A 23,751-nucleotide genomic window follows, 5' to 3' on the forward strand; every position below is an offset into this window, starting at 1 on the left:
TTTGCACATAGCACAAAATATGAACATCTCTTTATGACAGAGGATATTGATCTACATTTTTTTAAATGACTACATAGTATTCTCCTGTATGTGCAATAACTTATTTAACCATTCTACAATTTTTGAACTTTTGTTTCCAGTTTTTCATGATCATGAACAATATGGTAGTGAAAATCCTTACCACTTTTTGTATGGTTGTATAGTTTTATAAAATACTTAAAAGTGGGATTTCTGGACCAAAGTGTTTACGTGTTACAAATTTGTAATTTAATAAATTAAATACATAATTTAATAAATCTCAGTTAAAATTTAATCTAGTTTAATTCCAAAAAAGTAAAACAATTTACATTCCCACCAGTAGTGTAATGGAGAGGGCTGTTTTTCTCATACTCTCAATAATATAGGATTTTATCGGTCTTTTAACTTTTAGTCAATTTGGGGAAAATATCAGTATCTTAGCTGTTAACCACTAACAAAAAGTGAGCCTGTGTGAAAATACCAGACATAAGAGAATTCAAGGCAAAAAGGATTTAAAAGGGCAGAGTGATATTTTATTTTGATAGGTCACCTTCTACCAAGAAAATAGCCATAAACCTTAATGTATTATATAATTTCCAGTGTCAATGTCATATGGTTCAATCTAATATTTAATTGCATAGCTTCAAAATGTATAATGCAAAGATTCAGAAGTACAAAGATAAATTGCTAAACCTGTACTTATCATAGAAAGCTTTAAAACATTTCTTTCAAAGATGAGCAGATCAGGAAGAATAAATAAGGATAAAGAGGATCTGAACAACATAATTAACAAGCTTGACCTACTAAATACACATACGTAAACAGAGTATAAATTTTTTTGCAAATTCCCATGGAATATTTAGTACCTCCCAGCACACACATAAGCATCTTAGATTTATTGAAAAAGTAAATTTTCTGGGAATAGTGATTACTATTTTAATATAGTAAGAGTTTAGGTTGTAACCTAAGGAAAAAGTGCCCATAGTAGGAAAAAGCAAGAAAAGACAAGATGTTTCCATCAAGTTTTGCAAACAGAGAAAAGACAGCCACAAGGAAGAATGCCTTGTCCTCCTGCGTGGCTCCAGCTGGGACCCCTTGGGCTCTGGAGCCCCCAGGCCCATCTGTCTTGTCAGCACTCTTCTGTTTCTAGGTTAAGGAGCTCAGCCTTCTCAGATGTGGCTTGAGAAACATAGCCTTCTAATCCAGGAGAGTAAGAAGACTTAGAAGTGGGGAGGGGGCAGGAGTGAGCAGCAGGGAAACAGTCTTCAGGGGTTGGGCCTGGGTGTGAGGGACACACCCCAACTGAGCAACCTCCCTCTTCAAATCCTCCTTGCAGGCCTGATCTGACTGAGGTCAGAGCTGCCTGCTGCTGGAAAGCAGGGAGCCCTGAATGCTTGGCCCTGGCTGTGGATATCCTCACTGGCTTTCTCGGGGAAGGTATGCCGGACGAGCCCGGCACCTAATTTATCGGACTCTAGATCTGGAAGAAATCAGATCAGCCCGGGATCCCTCGGCCAACTCTGAAGACAAGATGGGGATCACACCTGTGTGTTAAAGAGGTTTCTGCCTCGTTGTGGCTCGTAGTAAACACATACCAAAGAAGGTAAGAGCTTTCTTTCTAGCCTGAAGTACAGAAATAGCTGAGACCATGAGGGCAACAAACTTATGTTTCACACAGGGAAATAGATACAGGTTTGGCCTGGGGACAGAGTCAGAGATGGTCCCTTTGTTATCTCATCCATTTACCAAGGGAGGGTCTTTGCTGTGTGTGTTTCGAGGTCTTTGAGTCCTGGATGATGAATCTTGCATTTCTTGGGTTCACTTAGTGGGCAGATAAACAATTACCTACATTAAAAAAAAATAATAATAATGTCAGATACGCATGATACTAAGTCAAATCCTAGAAGGACAAGGACTCTCACCCATGCAGTGTAAATGTGCTGGTTACCTGAGAAGATGGCTCAGCTGGGGAATCACCAGCGAGAGAAGCAGTTAGTCATTACCAAAAGGCGCTGAGGACATACCAAGCTCATGTTTCTTTTTCTTTTTTTTTTTTTTAATAGGAGATAGTCTTTTTTTTTTTTAATTTATTAATTAATTAATTTATTTATTCTTGGCTGTGTTGGGTCTTCGTTTCTGTGCGAGGGCTTTCTCTAGTTGCGGCAAGCGGGGGCTACTCTTCATCGCGGTGCGCGGGCCTCTCACTGTCGCGGCCTCTCTTGTTGCGGAGCACAGGCTCCAGACGCGCAGGCTCAGTAGTTGTGGCTCATGGGCCTAGTTGCTCCGCGGCATGTGGGATCCTCCCAGACCAGGGAGGATCCCAGGGCTCGAACCCGTGTCCCCTGCATTGGCAGGCAGATTCTCAACCACTGCGCCACCAGGGAAGCCCCCATTTTTCATTTTTGATCTTATGCAGTTTTTACTTTTTCAGTTTTTGCCCTGAGACTTATTTTACTTCTTTCTATCCTGTGCACTTCCAAAACCCAAACACTTTAATATATAGCACGGCTCTATAGGCAAGTTACCAATGATCAAAGCAAGTTGTGAGTCATTGGTGGACTCAATCATTGCTGAATTCCCTTCCATCTCTAAAACTGCAGGTATCTAGGGGGAGTTTGGTTGGTTTGGTCATGATGGCTTCTCACTTTACCCCATACTCAGATTCTGCTTTCACAACATCCCTTATATCTGGGAACCATTTTGTGGATTTAAAAAAATAAAAAGATATGGTGCTTTTTTCTTTGATTATTTCTTTATTATGTTAAACCAAGATAAGCAAAGTGAGCCTTTCATTTTGATTTGCAAGGGAAAAGATAAAAACTCTGACAATCCCCAGTACAATAACCTTCAAAAATAGAGGACGGAGAATGGGGTAGAAGTAAAGGAGTAAAAGAATAAAATGTGAAATTCACTCTTGATGTTTAGTTAGTACATCTCACAATGCTTCCTGAAGAAGAGCTAGAGAAGGATTCATCTATGTTGTGTAAAAATAAATCCAGCATAAAGTTTATTCAATTACTATTTAATGACTCTCCACTCCGTGTCAGATACTGTGCTAAGTCCTGGAGATAAAATGATGAATTTGCTCACACACAATCTTTGCTCTCAAGGAACTCACAGTCTAATAGTAGAGAGATACAAAATTGAACACTAGAATATGGTATTTCAGTGATGAAAATGTTGACAAAAATTCAGTGAACTATCAAGAGGAAAAAAAGGGAATTTTATTTGAGCCAAACTGAGGATTATAACCCAGGAAGTAGATTCTCAGAAAGCTCTGAAAACTGTTCCGCCTCTTAAAAGTGGAAGGCACAGTCATATTCATTACGGAGACAAAGGATCGTACATCAAAATGATTAATAGAATGCTTGGCAAGGACTGATAGTCAATTCTAGGTTGTCCAGTAGTACTTATGTGAATTTACCCTGTATGTGCATTATTCATGCCCATTGTTTTATATTGAATTATAGATATCATCAATAGTTTCAAGTCATTTAGACATCATTATTCTAGTTGGAGTTTTAAATATACGTTGAGAAGCACAAGAGATTATTACTCTTAATCACACAGAGCACAATCAATATAGCCAACAACAATAGCAAAGTCAGAAGCAAAGATTTAAGCCATGAATCCCCAGGGCGTAACCATTTACCCAGAATTTCATTTAGACTGGAAAGGGGATTGTTCAATGCAGAAACCTGATTTTATATGTGAGTCATTAGATAGCTATATTAGCGGACTAATCTGGTATGAAAGCACAACATTCAGTCTGGATTATAGAACAAGTTTCCCATTGTAAAGCAGTTTTAAAAATCGAGCCATTTCGTTTTCCAACATCACTTTCCCATTACAGAAACTTCAGAATTGAGTACATTTATCAAAGGTAGTAAACAAACATGGAGGTATAAGCTGACAGGAAACACTTTAGAGGAACGTCTGAAAAGTCAGTGTCAACAATTATGAGGGATCTATATCAGCCTTTTATTGACCAAGGAATTTGATGACAGATCCAACAATCAGTTAAATTGCCTCCAGTAACTATACTTTGTGACAACTTACTACAGAATTTTCCTTCCGTCTTCAACACTGGGGCAAAAGGATAGCTGGAAGTAAAACCAATAACTTTAAATTTTGATAGAGAGATAGATATTTGGTAAACACTACAGTTGAACTACTAGGATGGGTCTAACAGGCCTGGTCCAGACTCTTGGGTTAGCTGTCTGCTACTGTTGTCTTCTTCTTCTGTCCTAGGTTGGTGATGCTTGAATTAGTTAGTTGAAGTCAGGTGCGAGAAACAGGGCCCGAAGTCCATTTAGGTGGAGGGGCCTTTTTATTTATTTATTTTTATTTATTTATTTAAAAATTTTTTTTACACCACCACCCCCCCATGCGGCTTTCCCCCCTTGGTATCCATACGTTTGTTCTCTACATCTGTGTCTCAATTTCTGCCCTGCAAACCAGTTCATCTGTACCATTTTTCTAGGCTCCACATATATGCATTAATATACGATATTTGTTTTTCTCTTTCTGACTTACTTCACTCTGTATGACAGTCTCTAGATCCATGCATGTCTCAACAAATGACCCAATTTCGTTCCATTTTATGGCTGAGTAATATTCCATTGTATATATGTACCACTTCTTCTTCATCCATTCGTCTGTCGATGGGCATTTAGGTTGCTTCCATGACCTGGCTATTGTAAATAGTGCTGCAATGAACATTGGGGTGCATGTGTCTGTTTGAATTATGGTTTTCTCTGGGTATATGCCCAGTAGTGGGATTGCTGGGTCATAGGGTAATTCTACTTTTAGTTTTTTAAGGAACCTCCATACTGTTCTCCATAGTGGCTGTATCAATTTACATTCCCACCAACAGTGCAAGAGGGTTCCCTTTTCTCCACCCCCTCTCCAGCATTTGTTGTTTGTAGATTTTCTGATGATGCCCATTCTAACTGGTGCGAGGTGATACCTCATTGTAGTTTTGATTTGCATTTCTCTAATAATTAGTGATGTTGAGCAGCTTTTCATGTGCTTCTTGGCCACCTGTATGTCTTCTTTGGAGAAATGTCTATTTAGGTTTTCTGCCCATTTTTGGATTGGGTTGTTTGTTTTTTCAATATTGAGCTGCATGAGCTGTTTATATGCTTTGGAGATTAATCCTTTGTCCGTTGATTCGTTTGCAAATATTTTCTCCATTCTGAGGGTTGTCGTTTCGTCTTGTTTATGGTTTCCTTTGCTGTGCAAAAGCTTTGAAGTTTCATTAGGTCCCATTTGTTTATTTTTGTTTTTATCTCCATTACTCTAGGAGGTGGATCAAAAAAGATCTTGCTGTGATTTATGTCAAAGAGTGTTCTTCCTATGTTTTCCTCTAAGAGTTTTGATAGTGTCCGGTCTCACATTTAGGTCTCTAATCCATTTTGAGTTTATTTTTCTGTATGGTGTTGGGGAGTGTTCTAATTTCATTCTTTTACATGTAGCTGTCCAGTTTTCCCAGCACCACTTATTGAAGAGACTGTCTTTTCCCCATTGTATATCCTTGCCTCCTTTGTCATAGATTAGCTGACCATAGGTGCGTGGGTTTATCTCTGGGCTTTCTATCTTGTTCCATTGATCTGTCTTTCTGTTTTTGTGCCAGTACCATATTGTCTTGATTACTGTAGCTTTGTAGTATAGTCTGAAGTCAGGGAGTCTGATTCCTCCAGCTCTGCTTTTTTCCCTCAAGACTGCTTTGGCTCTTCGGAGTCTTTTGTGTCTCCATACAAATTTTAAGATTTTTTGTTCCAGTTCTGTAAAAAATGCCATTGGTAATTTGATAGGGATTGCATTGAATCTGTAGATTGCTTTGGGTAGTATAGCCATTTTCACAATATTGATTCTTCCAATCCAAGAACATGGTATATCTCTCCATCTGTTGGTATCATCTTTAATTTCTTTCATCAGTGTCTTATAGTTTTCTGCATACAGGTCTTTTGTCTCGCTAGGTAGGTTTATTCCTAGATATTTTATTCTTTTTGTTGCAGTGGTAAATGGGAGTGTTTCCTTAATTTCTCTTTCAGATTTTTCATCATTATTATATAGGAATGGAAGAGATTTCTGTGCATTAATTTTGTATCCTGCAACATTACCACATTCATTGATTAGCTCTAGTAGCTTTCTGGTGGCAGTTTTAGGATTCTCTATGTATAGTATCATGTCATCTGCAAACAGTGACAGTTTTACTTCTTCTTTTTCAATTTGTATTCCTTTTATTTCTTTTTCTTCTCTGATTACCATGGCTAGGACTTCCAAAACTATGTTGAATAATAGTGGTGAGAGTGGACATCCTTGTCTCGTTCCTGATCTTAGAGGAAATGCTTTCAGTTTTTCACCATTGAGAATGATGTTTGCTGTAGGTTTGTTGTATATGGCCTTTATTATGTTGAGGTAGGTTCCCTCTATGCCCACTTTCTGGAGAGTTTTTATCATAAATCGGTGTTGAATTTTGTCAAAAGCTTTTTCTGCATCTGTTGAGATGATCATATGGTTTTTCTTCTTCAGTTTGTTAATATGGTGTATCACATTGATTGATTTGCATATATTGAAGAATCCTTGCATCTCTGGGATAAATCCCACTCGATCATGGTGTATGATCCTTTTAATGTGTTGTTGGATTCTGTTTGCTAGTATTTTGTTGAGGATTTTTGCATCTATATTCATCAGTGATATTGGTCTGTAATTTTCTTTTTTTGTAGTGTCTTTGTCTGGTTTTGGTATCAGGGTGATGGTGGCCTTCTAGAATGAGTTTGGGAGTGTTCCTTCCTCTGCAATTTTTTGGAAAAGTTTGAGGAGGATGGGTGTTAGCTTTTCTGTAAATGTTTGATAGAATTCACCTGTGAAGCCATCTGGTCCTGGACTTTTGTTTGTTGGAAGATTTTTAATCACAGTTTCAATTTCATTACTTGTGATTTGTCTGTTCATATTTTCTGTTTCTTCCTGGTTCAGTCTTGGAAGGTTATACCTTTCTGAGAATTTGCCCATTTCTTCCAGGTTGTCCATTTTATTGGCATAGAGTTGCTTGTACTAGTCTCTTAGGATGCTTTGTATTTCTGTGGTGTCTGTTGTAACTTCTCCTTTTCCATTTTTAATTTTATTGATTTGAGTCCTCTCCCTCTTTTTCTTGATGAGTCTGGCTCATGGTTTATCAATTTTGTTTATCTTCTCAAAGAACCAGCCTTTAGTTTTATTGATCTTTGCTATTGTTTTCTTTATTTCTGCTCTGATCTTGATGATTTCTTTCCTTCTGCTAACTTTGGGTTTTGCTTGTTCTTCTTTCTCTAGTTCCTTTAGGTGTAAGGTTAGATGGTTTATTTGAGATTTTTCTTGTTTCTTGAGGTAGGCTTGTATAGCTATAAACTTCCCTCTTAGAACTGCTTTTGCTGCATCCCATAGGTTTTGGATCATCGTGTTTTCATTGTCATTTGTCTCTAGGTATTTTTTTATTTCCTCCTTGATTTCTTCAGTGATCTCTTGGTTATTTAGTAACGTATTGTTTAGCCTCCATGTGTTTGTGTTTTTTAACATTTTTTTTTCCTGTAATTCATTTCTCATCTCATAGCGTAGTGGTCAGAAAAGATGCTTGATATGATTTCAATTTTCTTAAATTTACTGAGGCTTGATTTGTGACCCAAGATGTGATCTATCCTGGAGAATGTTCCATGCGTCCTTGAGAAGAAAGTGTAATCTGCTGTTTTTGGATGGAATGTCCTATAAATATCAATTAAATCTATCTGGTCTATTGTGTCATTTGAAGCTTGTGTTTCCTTATTAATTTTCTGTTTGGATGATCTGTCCATTGGTGTAAATGAGGTGTTAAAGTCCCCCACTATTATTGTGTTACTGTCGATTTCCTCTTTTAGAGCTGTTAGCAGTTGCCTTATGTATTGAGGTGCTCCTATGTTGGGTGCATATATATTTATCATTGTTATATCATCTTCTTGGATTGATCCCTTGATCATTATGTAGTGTCCTTCCTTGTCTCTTGTAACAATCTTTATTTTAAAATCTAATTTATCTGATGTGACTATTGCTACTCCAGCTTTCTTTTGATTTCCATTTGCATGGAATATCTTTTTCCATCCCCTCACTTTCAGTCTGTATGTGTCCCAAGGTCTGAAGTGGGTCTCTTGTAGACAGCATATATATGCGTCTTGTTTTTGTATCCATTCAGCAAGCCTGTGTCTTTTGGTTGGAGCATTTAATCCATTCACGTTTAAAGTAATTATCGATATGTATGTTCCTATGACCATTTTCTTAATTGTTTTGGGTTTGTTTTTGTAGGTCCTTTTCTTCTCTTGTGTTTCCCAGTTAGAGAAGTTCCTTTAGCATTTGTTGTAGAGCTGCTTTGGTGGTGCTGAATTCTCTTATCTTTTGCTTGTCTGTAAAGCTTTTGATTTCTCCATCGAATCTGAATGAGATCCTTGCTGGGTAGAGTAATCTTGGTTGTAGTTTCTTCCTTTTCATCACTTTAAGTGTATCATGCCACTCCCTTCTGGCTTGTGGAGTTTCTGCTGAGAAATCAGCTGTCAACCTTATGGGAGTTCCCTTGTATATTATTTGTCGTTTTTCCCTTGCTGCTTTCAATAATTTTTCTTTGTCTTTAATTTTGGAAAATTTGATTATTATGTGTCTTGGCATGTTTCTCCTTGGGTTTATCCTGTATGGGACTCTCTGTGCTTCCTGGACTTGCATGGCTATTTCCTGTCCCATGTTAGGGAAGTTTTCGACTATAATCTCTTCAAATATTTTCTCTGGTCCTTTCTCTGTCTCTTCTTCTTCTGGGACCCCTATAATGCGAATGTTGTTGCGTTTAATGTTGTCCCAGAGGTCTCTTAGGCTGTCTTCATTTCTTTTCATTCTTTTTTCTTTAGTCTGTTCTGCAGCAGTGCATTCCACCATTCTGTCTTCCAGGTCACTTATCCGTTCTTCTGCCTCAGTTATTCTGCTATTGATTACTTCTAGTGTATTTTTCATTTCAGTTATTGTATTGTTCATGTCTGTTTGTTTGTTCTTTAATTCTTCTAGGTCTTTGTTAAACATTTCTTGCATCTTCTCGGTCTTTGCCTCCATTCTTTTTCCGAGGTCCTGGATCATCTTCACTATCATTATTCTGAATTCTTTTTCTGGAAGGTTGCCTATCTCCACTTCATTTAGTTGTTTTTCTGGGGTTTTATGTTGTTCCTTCATCTGGTACATAGCCCTCTGCCTTTTCATCTTGTCTGTCTTTCTGTGAATGTGGTTTTTGTTCCACAGACTGCAGGATTGTAGTTCTTCTTGCTTCTGCTGTCTGCCCTCTGGTGGATGAGGCTGTCTAAGAGGCTTGTGCAAGTTTGGAGGGGCCTTTTTAAAAATGAGAGATGTGGGGGACTTCCCTGGCGGTCCAGTGGTTAGAACTCGGCACTTTCACTGCTGGGGCCCAGGTTTGATCCCTGGTTGGGGGAACTAAGGTTCCACAAGCCACGTGGCAAGGCCCAAAATAAATAAATAAAATAAAGATGTGAATCCATGAATTAATGTCTTTCAGTTTGGCTGTACATGGATCAGTTAATAATACTTGACAAGGTTCTTGCCATCGTGGCTGCAAAGATCTTTTATTTGATGTCCTTTCTAATAAACAATACCTTTAGATAGTATTCCATGATCCTTAAGGTTTTCATCTCCTAGAAGCTTGCTGTAAAAGGAGCTAGTTACCAGTTTTTTAAAGTGTCTCAATAAGACCCTGTCAATAATGTAATATATTTCTTTTGAACCACCATGGGTGAAAGTTTCCAAAAATAGTCTTTTTTCTATAAAACCATTTTCTCGGATGCCCAAGGGGTAACAAATGTACATGCTGGAGTAATGGCAATTGTGCTTCAATAGACACTATAAGGTTTTTCTGGTTTGTTTTTTAATCAGGTCTAAACCATATTTGTGTGGTGGGGTCAAAATTCCGCTTTTTGTTCCAGTATCTGCTTCTTTTCCTTAGTGGTGGTTTCCTGAGCCTGTAGAAAGAAATCTTTTATTTCATTAGCAGGGTTAATGGAGAGCAGTGGACATTCTCAAGGCTGGGCAAGATTAGTGTTTAAAGCTGCCTGTTTGGCTGCAGCATCAACAAGCTGATTTCCTTTTGCTTCCACAGTGTCAAATTTGGAATGCCCTGGTGTTTTAATAATTGCTAACTGTTTGAGCAACGTTGCATAACAATTAAGAACTCTGCAACCTGTTTTCCTTTTTTTTTTTGGCTGCACCTCGCGGCTTGCAGGATCTTAGTTCCCCGACCAGGGATTGAACCCCAGCCCCTGGCAGTGAAAGTGCTAAGTTCTAACCACTGGCCCGCCAGGGAATTCCCCCATTTTTTAAATAGGTTGTCTTGAAGAGGTTAAAAACCTCATTGTTTCCACAGCATTCCAAAATTGTGTGCCACTCCAAAAGCATAGCAACTGTCAGTGTAAAAATTTGTTATCTGGTCTTTGGCTAGTTGGCAAGCTTGGGTTAAGGCAATTAGTTCAGCTTATTTTGCTGACATTGTTTCTGGTAAATAAGAACTTTCAGTTGTGTCCACTGTGGATGTTATTGCATACCCAGCTTGGTAATATTCATCCCTTAAGGAGGACCCATCTGTAAATCAAATAGATTAGCCTTATCAATAGGAGCTTCTTGTAAGTCATTCCTGGGAGCAAAAAGATAATCTGTTAACACTATGCAGTTTGGTTGTTTTCTTCCTGTAGTGCTGGAAGCAATGTTGCAGGGTTGTTATTACATAGAAGCAAGATAGTATTAGGTGCAGAAAGCAACAATGCCTCTTAAGAAGTTAGTTGGCATACAGAATACTGCTAAATGTAGTGAGAGTTTAGAAGAGACTCAACTGAGTGTGGGACATAAATAGTTAAAGGAGACCCCATTACTATGTCTTCAGTAGTCTTACATAAGAGAACCCTTGCTGAAAGGGTCCACATACAACGTAGAAGTCCTTTTGCTACCGAGTCTAATTTAGTTTTGGAGCGTAAAAGCAAGTCATTTACAAGCATTTTTGTAAAAGGGTCAGAGTAAGACAATAGCTATCTATAAGTGACAAAAGACTTAAAAGCATGGTTAAAGACCTGATTACAATGCAATTGTCAAGGAAATTTGGCTATTTCTGTGACATATGAAATTTTAAGATAATGACTAGAATTATGGACATTTCAAATTTTAGGAACTTCATATAATTTCTAGAACATTTATATTAATAACGTTTACCCATAGAATATAACTTAAGAAGGTTTATCATTACTCATTTGACAATGTTTCCCATGTAATTTAACAGACCAAATAAGCCTGATTATTTTAATATCTCTCTTTGAGATGTTCAGGGGCCCTCTGTAGTATCCCAAAGTTAGCTAGAGGTCAAAAGAACTTCATTTAGAATTTGATTTGAGAAAGTTTGTCAAAGATATCAAAATGTTTTAAATGTTTGGCCAAGTAGGATCATAAGTCACTGTGAAGCAATATTTATTCACTTAACCAAAGTGACAGTAAACGATTTCAAAGGCAAGTGCAGAAAGTTACTGGTAAAGAAACTTCACAATCTGTTATTAAAAGCAAATTAACATTTCAAAGAAAACTTAGAGAAAAAAATCAAATTCTAGTTTTACACCTTTTCACACTTAATATTAAATTTCACTTATTTAATCAAATTCAATCTAATCTAAGACAGTCTTTTTTTTCTTTTTTTTGGCTGCATTGGTTCTTCATTGCTGCGTGCTGGCTTTCTCTAGTTGCGGCAAGCAGGGGTTACTCTTGTTGCGGTGTGCAGGCTTCTCACTGCGGTGGCTTCTCTTGTTGCAGAGCACGGGCTCTAGGCATGCAGGCTTCAGAAGTTGTGGCATGTGGGCTCAGTAGTTGTGGCTTGCAGGCTCTAGAGCGTAGGCTCAGTAGTTGTGGCGCACAGGCTTAGTTGCTCTGCGGCATGTGGGATCTTCCCGGACCAAGGATCGAACCCGTGTCCCCTGCATTGGCAGGCGGATTCTTAACCAGTGCTCCACTAGGGAAGTTCCTCTAAGATAGTCTTGACCATGCATAAAACTCTTTTCTCAAGGTTCCCGTTTTAGAATAAATTTCTAGAAATATATGCCATTTCATAGTATAATCTTTCAATAAAGCACAAAATATTTATTAATATTCTCATACATATTTAGTTTCATTGTAATAAGAAGTCAAAAATAGGTAAACATAGACTCCTTTAGCAATTAATGTTTCAGCATTTTATCTTATTAAAAATGGTCTAGAGGAAAAAAAATGATCTAGACATTCAATGAATTTCCGTCATTTAACTTACCAGAACTCTAAGGTTTCAAGTTGCCAGAAATCTGGAGAAACTATTTTTAGGTAGACATACCATAAAACATAATTGTTCTTAAATAGTTTACCCAAAACCTTTTATCCCATTTATATCTTTCATTACCTATGAAAATATCATCAGATCATTAATTTTCTTGTTAACAAATTTTATAACTTAGATAAATGAACTTATTGAATTTCAGTAAACCTAGGTGCAATAAAAGTATTCTACTTAATGTTGATGACTCTAAAAACATGTCTATGTTAATTAAACCATCAGTTTAAACTTGCTTCTTGTTTCAGTAAAGATTAATCCTAGATCACGTGATCCTTTAAAAATTTGTGTTAGTTTAAGTTACATTTAGAAATATTTGATTTGTAAGCACTTGCTTTTAAGTCAATTAAATAGAGCTCTTTTACAAATTAATTTTGATAACACCATCCAGAGGTAGGGTTATGTTATTTTTATAACATACACACAGACATACATACATCCAGATAGACACAGACAGAGATCTCATAGTTTTCTTGCTTGCGTTTTAGAAAGCTCCCCTCTCCTTTCAGTTTTAAGTTCTATTAATGGAGCCAAGGCTGTAGTCACAGGCGATATGGGCTATGTTTACATTTCAAGACATGATAAGAGTTATAACTTTATGCTCTCTCCTAGGAATACTTTTGTTCTCTCAGGGTCAGAATTTTGCAAAGATGTTTTATCAAGCTGGTTTTCTCTACAGTTTTGGAATGTCAAAAGAGTTCTATCCTGGCCATTTAAGAGTTAAGATTAAAGTGCTTGCAAGCGTTGGCTTTGTTTCAATTGTACACGAAGCCAGCCGGGGTTCCAGGAGTGGGTGCACATACTGGAGCTGTTCAGCCTTTGAGGCACGGTTTCCCGTTATTCATTTGGTACCCTAATTCAGATATGATCTGAACAACTTTCTGAGGTCAGTGTGATGGATCGAATGTGTGCTGCTTCTGAGTCTAGCTTCCCAAGGAGTTACCCTTGGGTCTGTTCGACTCTCTTACATGTCTGAGTCTCTCCCTCCAGCAGTCTAAAACTGCCATGGGTGCCCAGAGCACTAGGTGATTGTGCCTTATTGTGCCCCCTGGGGAGCAGAATTTACTTAATGATTGTACTGGGATCCCCTGTAGGACCACTGCATGGCATGAGGATTGATTCTCAGACACTTCCGCTAGGTTCTCAGTCACCTGAGGATACATTATGGCCGGAAGGAGCGAAGTCCCTTTTCTTCAGAGCTGAGCAGTCTCAGTCTCTCATTTCACCAGCAACAGTTTGTTCAGACCATATATACATAATCTTTCCAATTTAAGCCAAATTTTTTTAAAAAGATGGCCAATCCAGTTTACTTCAAAGTTCCTCCTAGGTGTCTGCCTAGGAATTTCCCCTTCTGTCCCTGGCTAGGAAATAGGAAATATACCAGTATCCCCTTAGGACTCCAAGTCCCAAGAGAAACAGCTTGAATAAAATTCAGGACGTCATTTAAAGCAATGGTGTCTGGATATCAGGAGAACTCACCGAAGCACCTGAGGAATACTGAGAAGTGGATGGGGCTCAAAGGGCCCACGCTGGTACCAAACACTGGTTTGGGGTAGACTCCAGGTGTCCTCTTGTGGGTGTCTCTGATATCCTGTTGGCTACCCCAAGAAAAGGACGAGGAAAATTCAGTTAACTATCAAGTTAAGAAGAAAAATAAAGGGAACTTTATTTGAGCCAAACAGGATTGTAACCTAGGAAGCAGCTTCTCAGAAAGCTCTAAGAACTGTTCCACTTGTTAGGAGTCAAAGGCACAGTCATATACATTTTGGAGACAAAGAATTGTACATCAAAATGACACACCGATATTTTACATGAAGTTCATCAAGGATACACAGTCCAGGTAAGCATGAGCAAAGGGAGCAGCAAGTCTCCATGACCCCCTGCGGAGCTGGGAAAGAGCACTATTCTTCTAAGAAGTCACATTGCTAGCATAAGAAGAAAGAAAAAAAATTCATCTTTATGCTTCCACAGGCACCCCCGTCTTTGAGGAGGTCTGGTTAATGTGAAATGCAGATGCATACTACACATTAGGGAGGGAAGGAAGAGGCCCAAACAAACACAGAATTTTGTGTTTAATTTTTCTTGTCCTGCCTTGAAATGTAAATTTTATTTCATCAGAGATGTGACTAGGATATTCAGGAGTTCAGAGGAGGGGCATGTTGGACTGGCTTCTTTAAGGAAGGTGAGGCCTGAAGTGAGCCTTAAGGAATGAGTAAAGTTAGTCAAGTGTGGGCTAGGACATTCCAGGTAAGAGCAAGAACCCAGAAGTCATGGTGGTCAAGAAGTAGAGTCGAAGAAAGGAGAAAAGAGAGATGAGGCTGGAGGAGGAGGCTTTTGGGAAGATGAGTTCTATTTGCATTACCTGGAGTCTGAGGCACCCCAAAATTCAGCAGGAAGCTGGGTGTGTGAGGCTGAAGTTTAGAGTTAGTCTGAAATGGAGATGGAGATTTAAGAGGGAGGAAGTGATAGCTGAAAGTGTGAGTTGACTCAGTTATTTAAGAAGCATATACAGAGTGAGGAGAGCAGACATTTGAGACTAGAATACAAATCAAATCGACATTTAAAGGGTGGATAGAGAAAAATGAGCTCAGGAAGGAGAGAGAAGAAAGAGACAGTATGAAATAAAATTCATATTTTATGGCAAGACAAGAAGAATTGAAACATAAAAAAATTTCTCTGCCCTTTGGCCTCCTCTCTCCCCTCTACTGTGAACTGTGTATCTGCATTATGCATCGACCAAACCTCCCCCATTGGCAGGAATACCTGCTCAGCCATAAAGACAACATTCTCCCAGCACCAGCAAGACAATTGCTTGAAGATGACATTCCTTCTTGATCTTGTAAGGGGTCACATGACCCGCCACTTTGTACTTGCATATCTAGATTGTGTAAACTGTAATACATCATTTGCTGTACAGCTCTCTGTCTCAAAAAAAACTTATATAACTGTGCCTTGATTTCTAACCAGCAGAACAGTTCTCAGAGCTTTCTGAGACGCTCTTCCTGCATTATAAATCCTCAAATTTGGCTCAAATAAAATTTTCCAACTCTTTCTTAGATTGACTGATTAATGTTGTGTCAACAAGAGATAGGAGCATGGCATCATGGAAAGCCAAGGGGTAGAATTTAAATCAAGACATGACTTATGACATGATGGCCTTGCTGTTCTGGCAAGGTCAGGGCTGAAAAGACGAAGGCATTGGAGACATCAGCATGAAAAGGTTTGGTCAATAGTGAGGATGAAAAACATGGTGTTAAGAGGAATTAAGGAGAAAATAAGTGGTCTACTCCAGAGAAATCTGGATGAGAAGAAAAGAGAAGTTGGGTTATAGCTTGAGGGATATAGGAGGTCAAAGGATGACGGTGATGATGAAATGCTCTGAGAAGAGACTTCAGTATGTTTTTAGACTGAAGAAAATCTAGTAGGAAGGTTGAAAACATAGGGGAGAGATGAGATGACACATGGAGGGAACATAGGGGAGAAATATCTCATGCACTGAGGCCAGGGAGGTGCGGGGAGGGTGCTATCACATGATAGCCTCACATTTTTTTTTATGATGTGGGAGACAAGGTTCATAGATAATTTGGTCTACCTGAACTAATATTCTGCCCAAATCTCCCTATTGCAGGTTCCTTCTTCCTTTTGTCAGCAAACAATTCACTCTCCCTTGGACCTGCTATCTGCGTCCTGCAGAAACATTACACTTACGCTATGGGAAGCAGCGCCTCAACCCAACATCATTTTGCTTTCCAGAATGCAGAGAAAGGTATGTGCTTCCCACCTTCAGACTAACTGTGGGTACCCCGAAGCCTACATGGCATAGGGAGGGGCTTCTCAGGGTGGGCAGGAAATCGTTACATTTCTCCTCATGCTAACTCTTGAAAATCGGCTTCTCCTCCTTGCGGCATGACCACTAGGATGCTCAGCTGAATGTCTTAGGACTTGATGAACTATGTTTAATAGAATTAAAATTTACTCAAGGAGTCAGTGTTGTCCATTGGGTTTATCCCAAACTACACCTTTACAACTGAATGAAATAAGATTGGGCAAAAAGGAGATGAAAGAACGTTCTAGGTAGAGGGTACAAAGGTCATGAAGTAGCAAGGAGAGAGACACATTCAAGGAACTGAGTGGTCTGAAGTGAACAAGATGGAAGGTGACATGGCATGAGGCTGCTGAGGTGTGCAGAGCCCACATCACTCAGGAGCTTGTAGGATTTTAAACTTTATCCTAAAGACAAGAAGAACCACTGAAGATTTCAAAACAGGGAGTTCTAGAATAAGATTTACATACATAAAAGACCCTTCTGGCTTCCATGAAGAAGGGATTGAGGCAGGCTGGATGGTGGTGGTAAGAGTAGAAGGAAGAACTATTTATTTATTTATTTATTTTTTTTTTAAAAATAAATTTATTTATTTATTTAATTTATTTTGGCTGTGTTGGGTCTTCGTCGCTGCACGTGGGCTTTCTCTAGTTGTGGCGAGCAGGGGCTACTCTTTGTTGTGGTGCGCGGGCTTCTCACTGTGGTGGCTTCTCTTGTTGCAGAGCACGGGCTCTAGGCACACAGGCTTCAGTAGTTGCAGCACGTGGGCTCAGTAGTTGTGGCTCCCGGGCTCTAGAGCGCAGGCTCAGTAGTTGTGGCACGCAGGCTCAGTAGTTGTGGCACACAGGCTTAGCTGCTCCGCGGCATGTGGGATCTTCCCGGACCAGGGCTCGAACCCGTGTCCCCTGCATTGGCAGGCAGATTCTTAACTACTGGGCCACCAGGGAAGCCCAGAAGAACAATTTAGAAGCTACTAAAGTCATCTAAGCAGGAGATGATAATGCCTTGGTCCAGAGTTGGTGGCAGTAGAGATGGAGAGAAGAGGGTGAATTCCAACAATATTCAGGAGGTGGAATTGATAGGATCCACCTGATTACATGTGTGGGGTTGGGGAAAAGGATGGATCAAGAATGACCTCCAGATTTCTAGCTAGAAAACGTCGGCAGGTGATGATGCCAATTTCTGACATAAAGATAATGGAGAAGAACCAAGCTCGAATAGAAGGAAGGTGCTGAGTTTATACACACTGGGTTTGAGATGCCCATGCAACATGCAGGTGGATGTGCTGAGTAGGCAGTTGCATATTCAGATCTGGATTTTGGAGATGTTGGTGGAGATACATGCATTTGGAAGGCATCAGAGTACGGGTGATTGTTGAAGCCATGGGGGTCACTGAAGTAGCCTAGAGTGAGAGTAAAGATAGGTCAGAGACCAGGGCCTAGGACAGAGCCATGAGAGACTCCAGTACTTATTAAGCATCAGTCGAAGAGGATGAGCCAGTGAAGGAGGCCGAGGAGAGGCAGCCAGAGATGAAGGATGAAGCAAGGGAAATGGTGACAGCACCTTGTTTATATAAGTCTAAGCATCTTTATAAGCTCATGGCTTCCTTTCTAGTTTGGCAATAGGTCCCAGGCTCATCTTGCATATTTTTGGCTCCAGACCAGAAATAGCTATTTCTCCAGAGCTTGGGGTGTTCGCTACCAGGTTGGTCATTATTTCCTACACCTTTTCAGTGACCAGATACAGAAAATATATATTATTTTAATGACCAATTTATATTTAGGATCACAATATTTTTACTTAACAACTTTGATATGATATTATATTTATATCTCCTTTCTCTTTATTAAAAAAAACTTTTTTCCCTAATGATACTGATGTGATATTATTTACTTTGTCCTACAGCATATAAAAAAGTTTCTGAAAAATAATAACAATACTATTATAACAATATGATTACTGAAAACTCTTTAAGATTTCTTTGTAGTTCTTTTTGTCCTTTGAGTACATCCACTAGGCATATACAACTTACTGAATTTTCAAGTCATTTGAAAGAACTCCTTTCTGTGTGGTTATGCCACTAACTTGTACAAGATTAGATTCACTTGTTTGACTTTTGCTTTTTAGAGATTGATTTTTTTAAATTTTGATTTAAATTTGCTTTATAATTTTATAAAACATTTATACAATTCCCATTCCAATTATCTGGTGCTGTGTAACAAACGATCCCAAAACTGAGTGGCTTAAGACAATCATTTTATTCTGCTCATGATTTTGTAGGTCAGGAATTTGCAAAGGGCCCAGCTCGATGGCTTGTCTATGATCCTCAGGGCAGCTGGGGCTGGAGGTTCTGCTTCCAGGACGGCTCTTCACCTTGGCCTCTGTCTCCCCGCGTGGTTGCCTTGTCCTTAATGTGGAATTTTAACAGCCAGGTGTATCTGTAACTTTTGCCGTAGGATTTAGTCTGCACAAGGCTGAGGAAGAGGAGCCCAAGCATGTAGTATTGCACTGATGGGAAGGGAGGATGGGGTAGAGGTCCTTAAACTATGCTACAACCTCACAGCACCCATCTCAATGGAACCCAGGCCCTAGACAGAGGATTGGGAGGGAGAATAAAAGGGAGAAACAGAGGCACTGCCTGGTCTGCCTACTCTGAGCAGCCGAAGAGGTACTGAGGATATAAGTATGTCCAGTTGGCAGCACCTGCCTTAAAATGCTTGAGGCAAGGTGTTAGCAAACAACATTTTCACGGAAACTTGATGGCCATGATATTCCTCAGTGATACCTACCCTTCAGCACAAGTCAGGATCGATCATGGAGCTTGTTAAACCTACAGATTCCTGGGTTCCCTGTAGAGATTCTGATGCTGTAGGTCTACGGTGAGGTGCAGATGTCTGTGTGTTTCCCATGACTTGTTACTTTAGCTAAGTACCGCTTACTCTGGGTGTTTCATTCACTACTCTGAATGGGGATTTACAGAATTCAGTCCTCATCGCTTATTATTTCGTGAGTGCCTTTGGGACATACTTAGTGTATGACATTTTTTCTCACAGAAAACCAAATTCAGCTTTGCTTAAATTTCTCTCAAGTTCTCTTTTCCCATTCACTGTTGTATCTCATCTCCTCTTAGGGACATCAGTAGGAATTCCATTAGCTCTCTAATGCAAGCTAGGTGTATTAAATCAATCTGTCTACTGTTCACAAGGTTGACCTGAGTGAACCTGCTGGGTTTCCTTTGCAATCCAGCTTTATCCACAAAGGCTCCATTCATCCCTGGTGGCACATTCAGGCCCAGGAGCTTAAGGAGAATCTAGTTACTCACGTGGACAGCTGTCCTCTTCTCTGGCAGCAGTACTTGACTGCAGGTTCCAGAGCTCAAAGGAAGAATTCAACCTACTCATGCCATCCTGCAGCACACGACCACCCAGCACAGGTCCTGGCAAAAGGAGAAGCAAAGGCTGCCCTTCGGATTGGGTAGTCAGCATGGTCCTGGGTGTATTGTGATGGGGACACAAAGCCACAGGGATAGAAGGAACTTGGGGATATCAAGCAGTGACCACCACCTGACATGATAGTATGTAGTAATTTTGTGTGTGTGTTTCTTCTCCCCAGTTATCATCTAGTTCATCTCTTTTTCCGGATGAGGACACTGAGGCCCAGAAAGTTGACTTGCCTGAGGCCACATCGCTGGTCAGGGCAGTTCCAGGCCCAGAACCAGACTCCTGACATCCTGTCTATTGTTGCAGTATCAGAATGTCCTCCCCACCCTCTGACCCCTGCATCATCCCATCCTTTTTTTTTTTTTTTTTTTTTTTTTTGCATTTGATGTGTTTTTTTAACACAATTTTTTTTTTAATTTTATTTATTTATTTATGGCTGTGTTGGGTCTTCGTTTCTGTGCGAGGGCTTTCTCTAGTTGCGGCAAGTGGGGGCCACTCTTCATCGCGGTGCGCGGGCCTCTCACTATCGCGGCCTCTCTTGTTGCGGAGCACAGGCTCCAGACACGCAGGCTCAGCAATTGTGGCTCACGGGCCTAGTCACTCCGCAGCATGTGGGATCTTCCCAGACCAGGGCTCGAACCCATGTCCCCTGCATTGGCAGGCAGTTTCTCAACCACTGCGCCACCAGGGAAGCCCTAACACAATTTTTAAAGGTTACTTTCCATTTACAGTTATAAACTATTGCCTATATCTCCCACGTTGTACGCTATATCCTTGTAGCTTACTTTATACATAATAGTTTGTACCTCTTACTCCCCTTCCTCTATATTGCCCCTCCCCCCCTTCCCTTTCCCCACTTGGTAACTACTAGTGTGCTCTATCTGTGAGTCTGCTTCTTTTTTGTTATATTCACTAGTTTGTTGTATTGATATTTTTTAGATTCCACATATAAGTGACATCATACAGTATCTGCCTTTCTCTGACTTACTTCACTGAGCATAATGCCCTCCAAGTCCATCCGTGTTGCTGCGCATGGCAAAATTTCATTCTTTTTTTACGGCTGAGTAGTACCTGCATCATCCTACTCTTCAAGGATGCTGCAACCTTGCAACCTCCCCAGTTTACATCTCTTTCTCAGAATCCAACCTTTGCATCTCTACGCATATAAATGTTTTCATCAAAAAGTGGGAATTCCAATAGTCCTCCAGTGATTTTAGTATAAGTAATAGGTAAGAATGGAGGAGGGATGGGGGCGGGAATGGGGAAAAGAGCACCCCGGCCAGCAGTGAGGCAAATCCTTCCTACTGGTGGCAAAATAGAGCGCGTTCCCTCCCATCTTGTCCCCACGTTACAGTGGGAGAGGCACCCCCCCGACCTCCCCCCGCAGGCCCAGGGAGTCCCACCTCACAGGCTTGCTTCTCCATCTGTGTCACAGCCTTCAAGGCAGCGGCCCTGATCCAGAGGTGGTACCGGCGCTACATGGCCCGCCTGGAGATGAGGCGGCACTGCACCTGGAGCATCTTCCAGTCTATAGAGTATGCTGGGCAGCAAGACCAGGTCAAGGTGCGACGGGATGTGGGATGGGGCCACCTCCAGCTCTGCCTTCCAGGCCCCGCACAGCAAGGCCCAGGTGCCTAGGAGGTGCAGCTGATCTGGACCACTCCTGGGTTCTCTTTCTATCTCTAAAGCCACGTCTTCTTGGGTTTTTCTGCAGCTCCACAATTTCTTCAGCTACCTTGTGGATCACTTCACCCCCAGCAGTCACAACGAGAGTGAGTATGAACTGCCGCGTGGCCGGTCCTCCTGTCTCAGGGTCAAAGACATCGGGGTGAGGTGTGCGATGCACAGGGAGGGGAAATGTGAATCTGGTGACAGCCAGGGAATGAGCGAGGAGGCTGACAAGTAAATGGTTCTCCTAGAAGCACACCTGGAGACAAAAGTTTGGGTGCAAGGAGTTTATTTGGTAAATACAGGAAACACTGGGAGGTGGGGAGGGAGTGGGGAAGGGACTCAGGAAAGGGGAGGCAGGCAAAAAAGGGTGGGTTACTAAACCTGCAGTGTACCTGGGAAATAGTGCAAAGCGCAGCCTGGGAAGTATCCCGCCTGAAGGCAGAGGGAACTGGAGTCTCAACTCCCGAGAGTCATCGGTAGAGGGCTGCTGGGGGGGCGGGCGGGGAGGGTTGTTCACGCAGGTCTGGCCTGTCATGCAGGGCTCTCTGCAGATCCAGGGACAAAGCCCTCAGGCAGAGATGCAGCGGCAGCGTTTGGAAATGAATCGCCTGAAAGTCTGAGGCATCTGCCACACTCACTAAGTATACCAGAAATGCCCGTGAACTTTTTTTCCACCGCAGTTTTTGCTTTCCTCCTGCTTACCAACCTAGGCCCGTAAATTTCTGTACTTTCTCAGGCAATCTTTTAAAACACAAGTAGAATGGAATTGACATACTAATGTAACCTTTCTCCCACCCATCTTAATTTGTCATCACTCTGCCCTTTACTTTCTCCTCTCCTGTGTTGGAGCCGAAGCCAGACTGGCCAGGACCCACTTCAAGTATGGTCCAGGGAATGAATTCTATATTGCCCGTGCCTGCAGGTCTGATCATAAGCCGGCCCACCCCTTCTGTCCTGACTAGGGGACTTCCTGAACCGCATGTTCACTGAGGAGAGATCCCCCCAGGACTCCGAGATGGAGAATTGCAGGGACTATGAATCCATCGAGGTACCGGACAGTTACACGGGGCCACGCCTCTCCTTCCCACTCCTTCCCGACCATGCAACTGCTCTGGTGGAAGCTTTCAGAGTGAAACAAGTAAGCTCACCCCGGGGGACCTGGGTCACCACCAATTCCACGGAATGTGTAGAAGTAGAGCAGACACAATGCAGAAGGAATGGCCCTGGATTTAGGGTATTTGTGTCAGGGATCCGTCAGAGAGATCCACTTGCCCTTTTCTTAGCCAGGACCTTGTGATTGATCAGCTAGTTTTTACGTATTGAGAACCCCTCCTCCCCATCATGTAATCTCCATGTTCATTCATCCCACAGATGATTACTGAGTGCTGCTATGTGCAGGTACTCTTCTAGACACTGAACAGTGAACAAGACAGACACAAGTCTCTGCCCTCATGGGGCTGAGATTTTAGTGGGGAGACAGATAATAAATAATAAATAACAAATGAGTAATATTTATACATTAATATATTAGGTGACAGAGCTATGTCAAAGCATAAACTAAGTTCTAGGTGGGAGAGATGGCAATTTTACAGAGTGGTCTGGGAAGGTGTCACTGAAAAGGTGATTTCTGAGCAAAGGTCAAAGGTGGTGAGAGAAGGTTCTATGTGGACATCTGGGGAATGCGTTCTAGGCAGAGGGAACAAATGGAAAGGCCCTGAGGCAGGACCTTGCCTGGACTGCTCGGGGACATCAGGAAGGCCATTGTGGCTGGAGAGGAGGGAACCAGGGAACAACTATTAGAAGATGGAGACGGAGAGGTGAGTAGGGTGGACTTTCATTCTGAAAGAGATGGGGAGACAGTGAGCACAGAAATGATATAATCCAGCTTTCCTTTTAATATAATCACTCTGTTTGCTGAATAGAGTATAGGGAGCAAGGGCTGAAGCAGGGAGGCCAGTCAAGAGACTACTGCAATAGTCCAGGCGAAAGATGATAGTGGCTTGAAACCCTGGTGGTAGAGGTGGCACTGGTGAGAAGTGGTCAGATTCTGGCTCTTATGACAGATTCCAATCCTTCCCCTTTTTCATATGAAGATAATTCACTGCAGGAGGAGCTGGGATGATTTTCCCAGTGATGTCAGGATCGCCGATACCATCAATATACATGCACTTATTCATACTTTGCTGAGACAGTCATGTGTTTCTCCCAAGCTCAAGGCAAGCAGGGGTTACATAGAGTAGGTAGGAAAGAGGACCTCAGTTCAGTATTTGGGGGGTGATGCAAAGCACAAACAAGGGCAGAAGATGGGTGAGAAAGAAAGGATCTGTGCATAGGGTCCCAGGAGCAGTTTACTGGGGTCCCTTTTGCGGTCTTGGGGTCATTAAGCAGTAAAGGTGAGGCCCATCTTC

At 41.1% G+C, this 23,751-nt stretch overlaps 2 protein-coding genes across 3 annotated transcripts in view; both read left to right on the forward strand.

Moving 5' to 3' along the window:
• The window catches only part of NAAA (N-acylethanolamine acid amidase), a 65,444-nt gene extending 45,060 nt beyond the window's left edge, over positions 1–20,384 (forward strand). For both annotated transcript variants that reach the window (XR_014244005.1, XR_014244006.1), the window contains 2 exons: positions 16,038–16,175; positions 19,845–20,384. The gene's annotated coding sequence lies outside the window, so the exon portion shown is untranslated. The remainder of the gene's footprint in view (positions 1–16,037; positions 16,176–19,844) is intronic.
• Positions 16,047–23,751, forward strand: part of PPEF2 (protein phosphatase with EF-hand domain 2) — a 36,550-nt gene continuing 28,845 nt past the window's right edge. Inside the window, exons 1-4 of the mRNA XM_082390177.1 lie at positions 16,047–16,175; positions 21,108–21,235; positions 21,387–21,444; positions 22,306–22,481. Coding sequence (XP_082246303.1) covers positions 16,121–16,175; positions 21,108–21,235; positions 21,387–21,444; positions 22,306–22,481 — 417 coding nt within the window. The 5' untranslated portion in view covers positions 16,047–16,120. The remainder of the gene's footprint in view (positions 16,176–21,107; positions 21,236–21,386; positions 21,445–22,305; positions 22,482–23,751) is intronic.

The sequence above is a fragment of the Balaenoptera borealis genome (genome assembly GCF_965194805.1).
Source record: "Balaenoptera borealis genome assembly, chromosome: 4".
Lineage (NCBI taxonomy): Eukaryota > Metazoa > Chordata > Mammalia > Artiodactyla > Balaenopteridae > Balaenoptera > Balaenoptera borealis.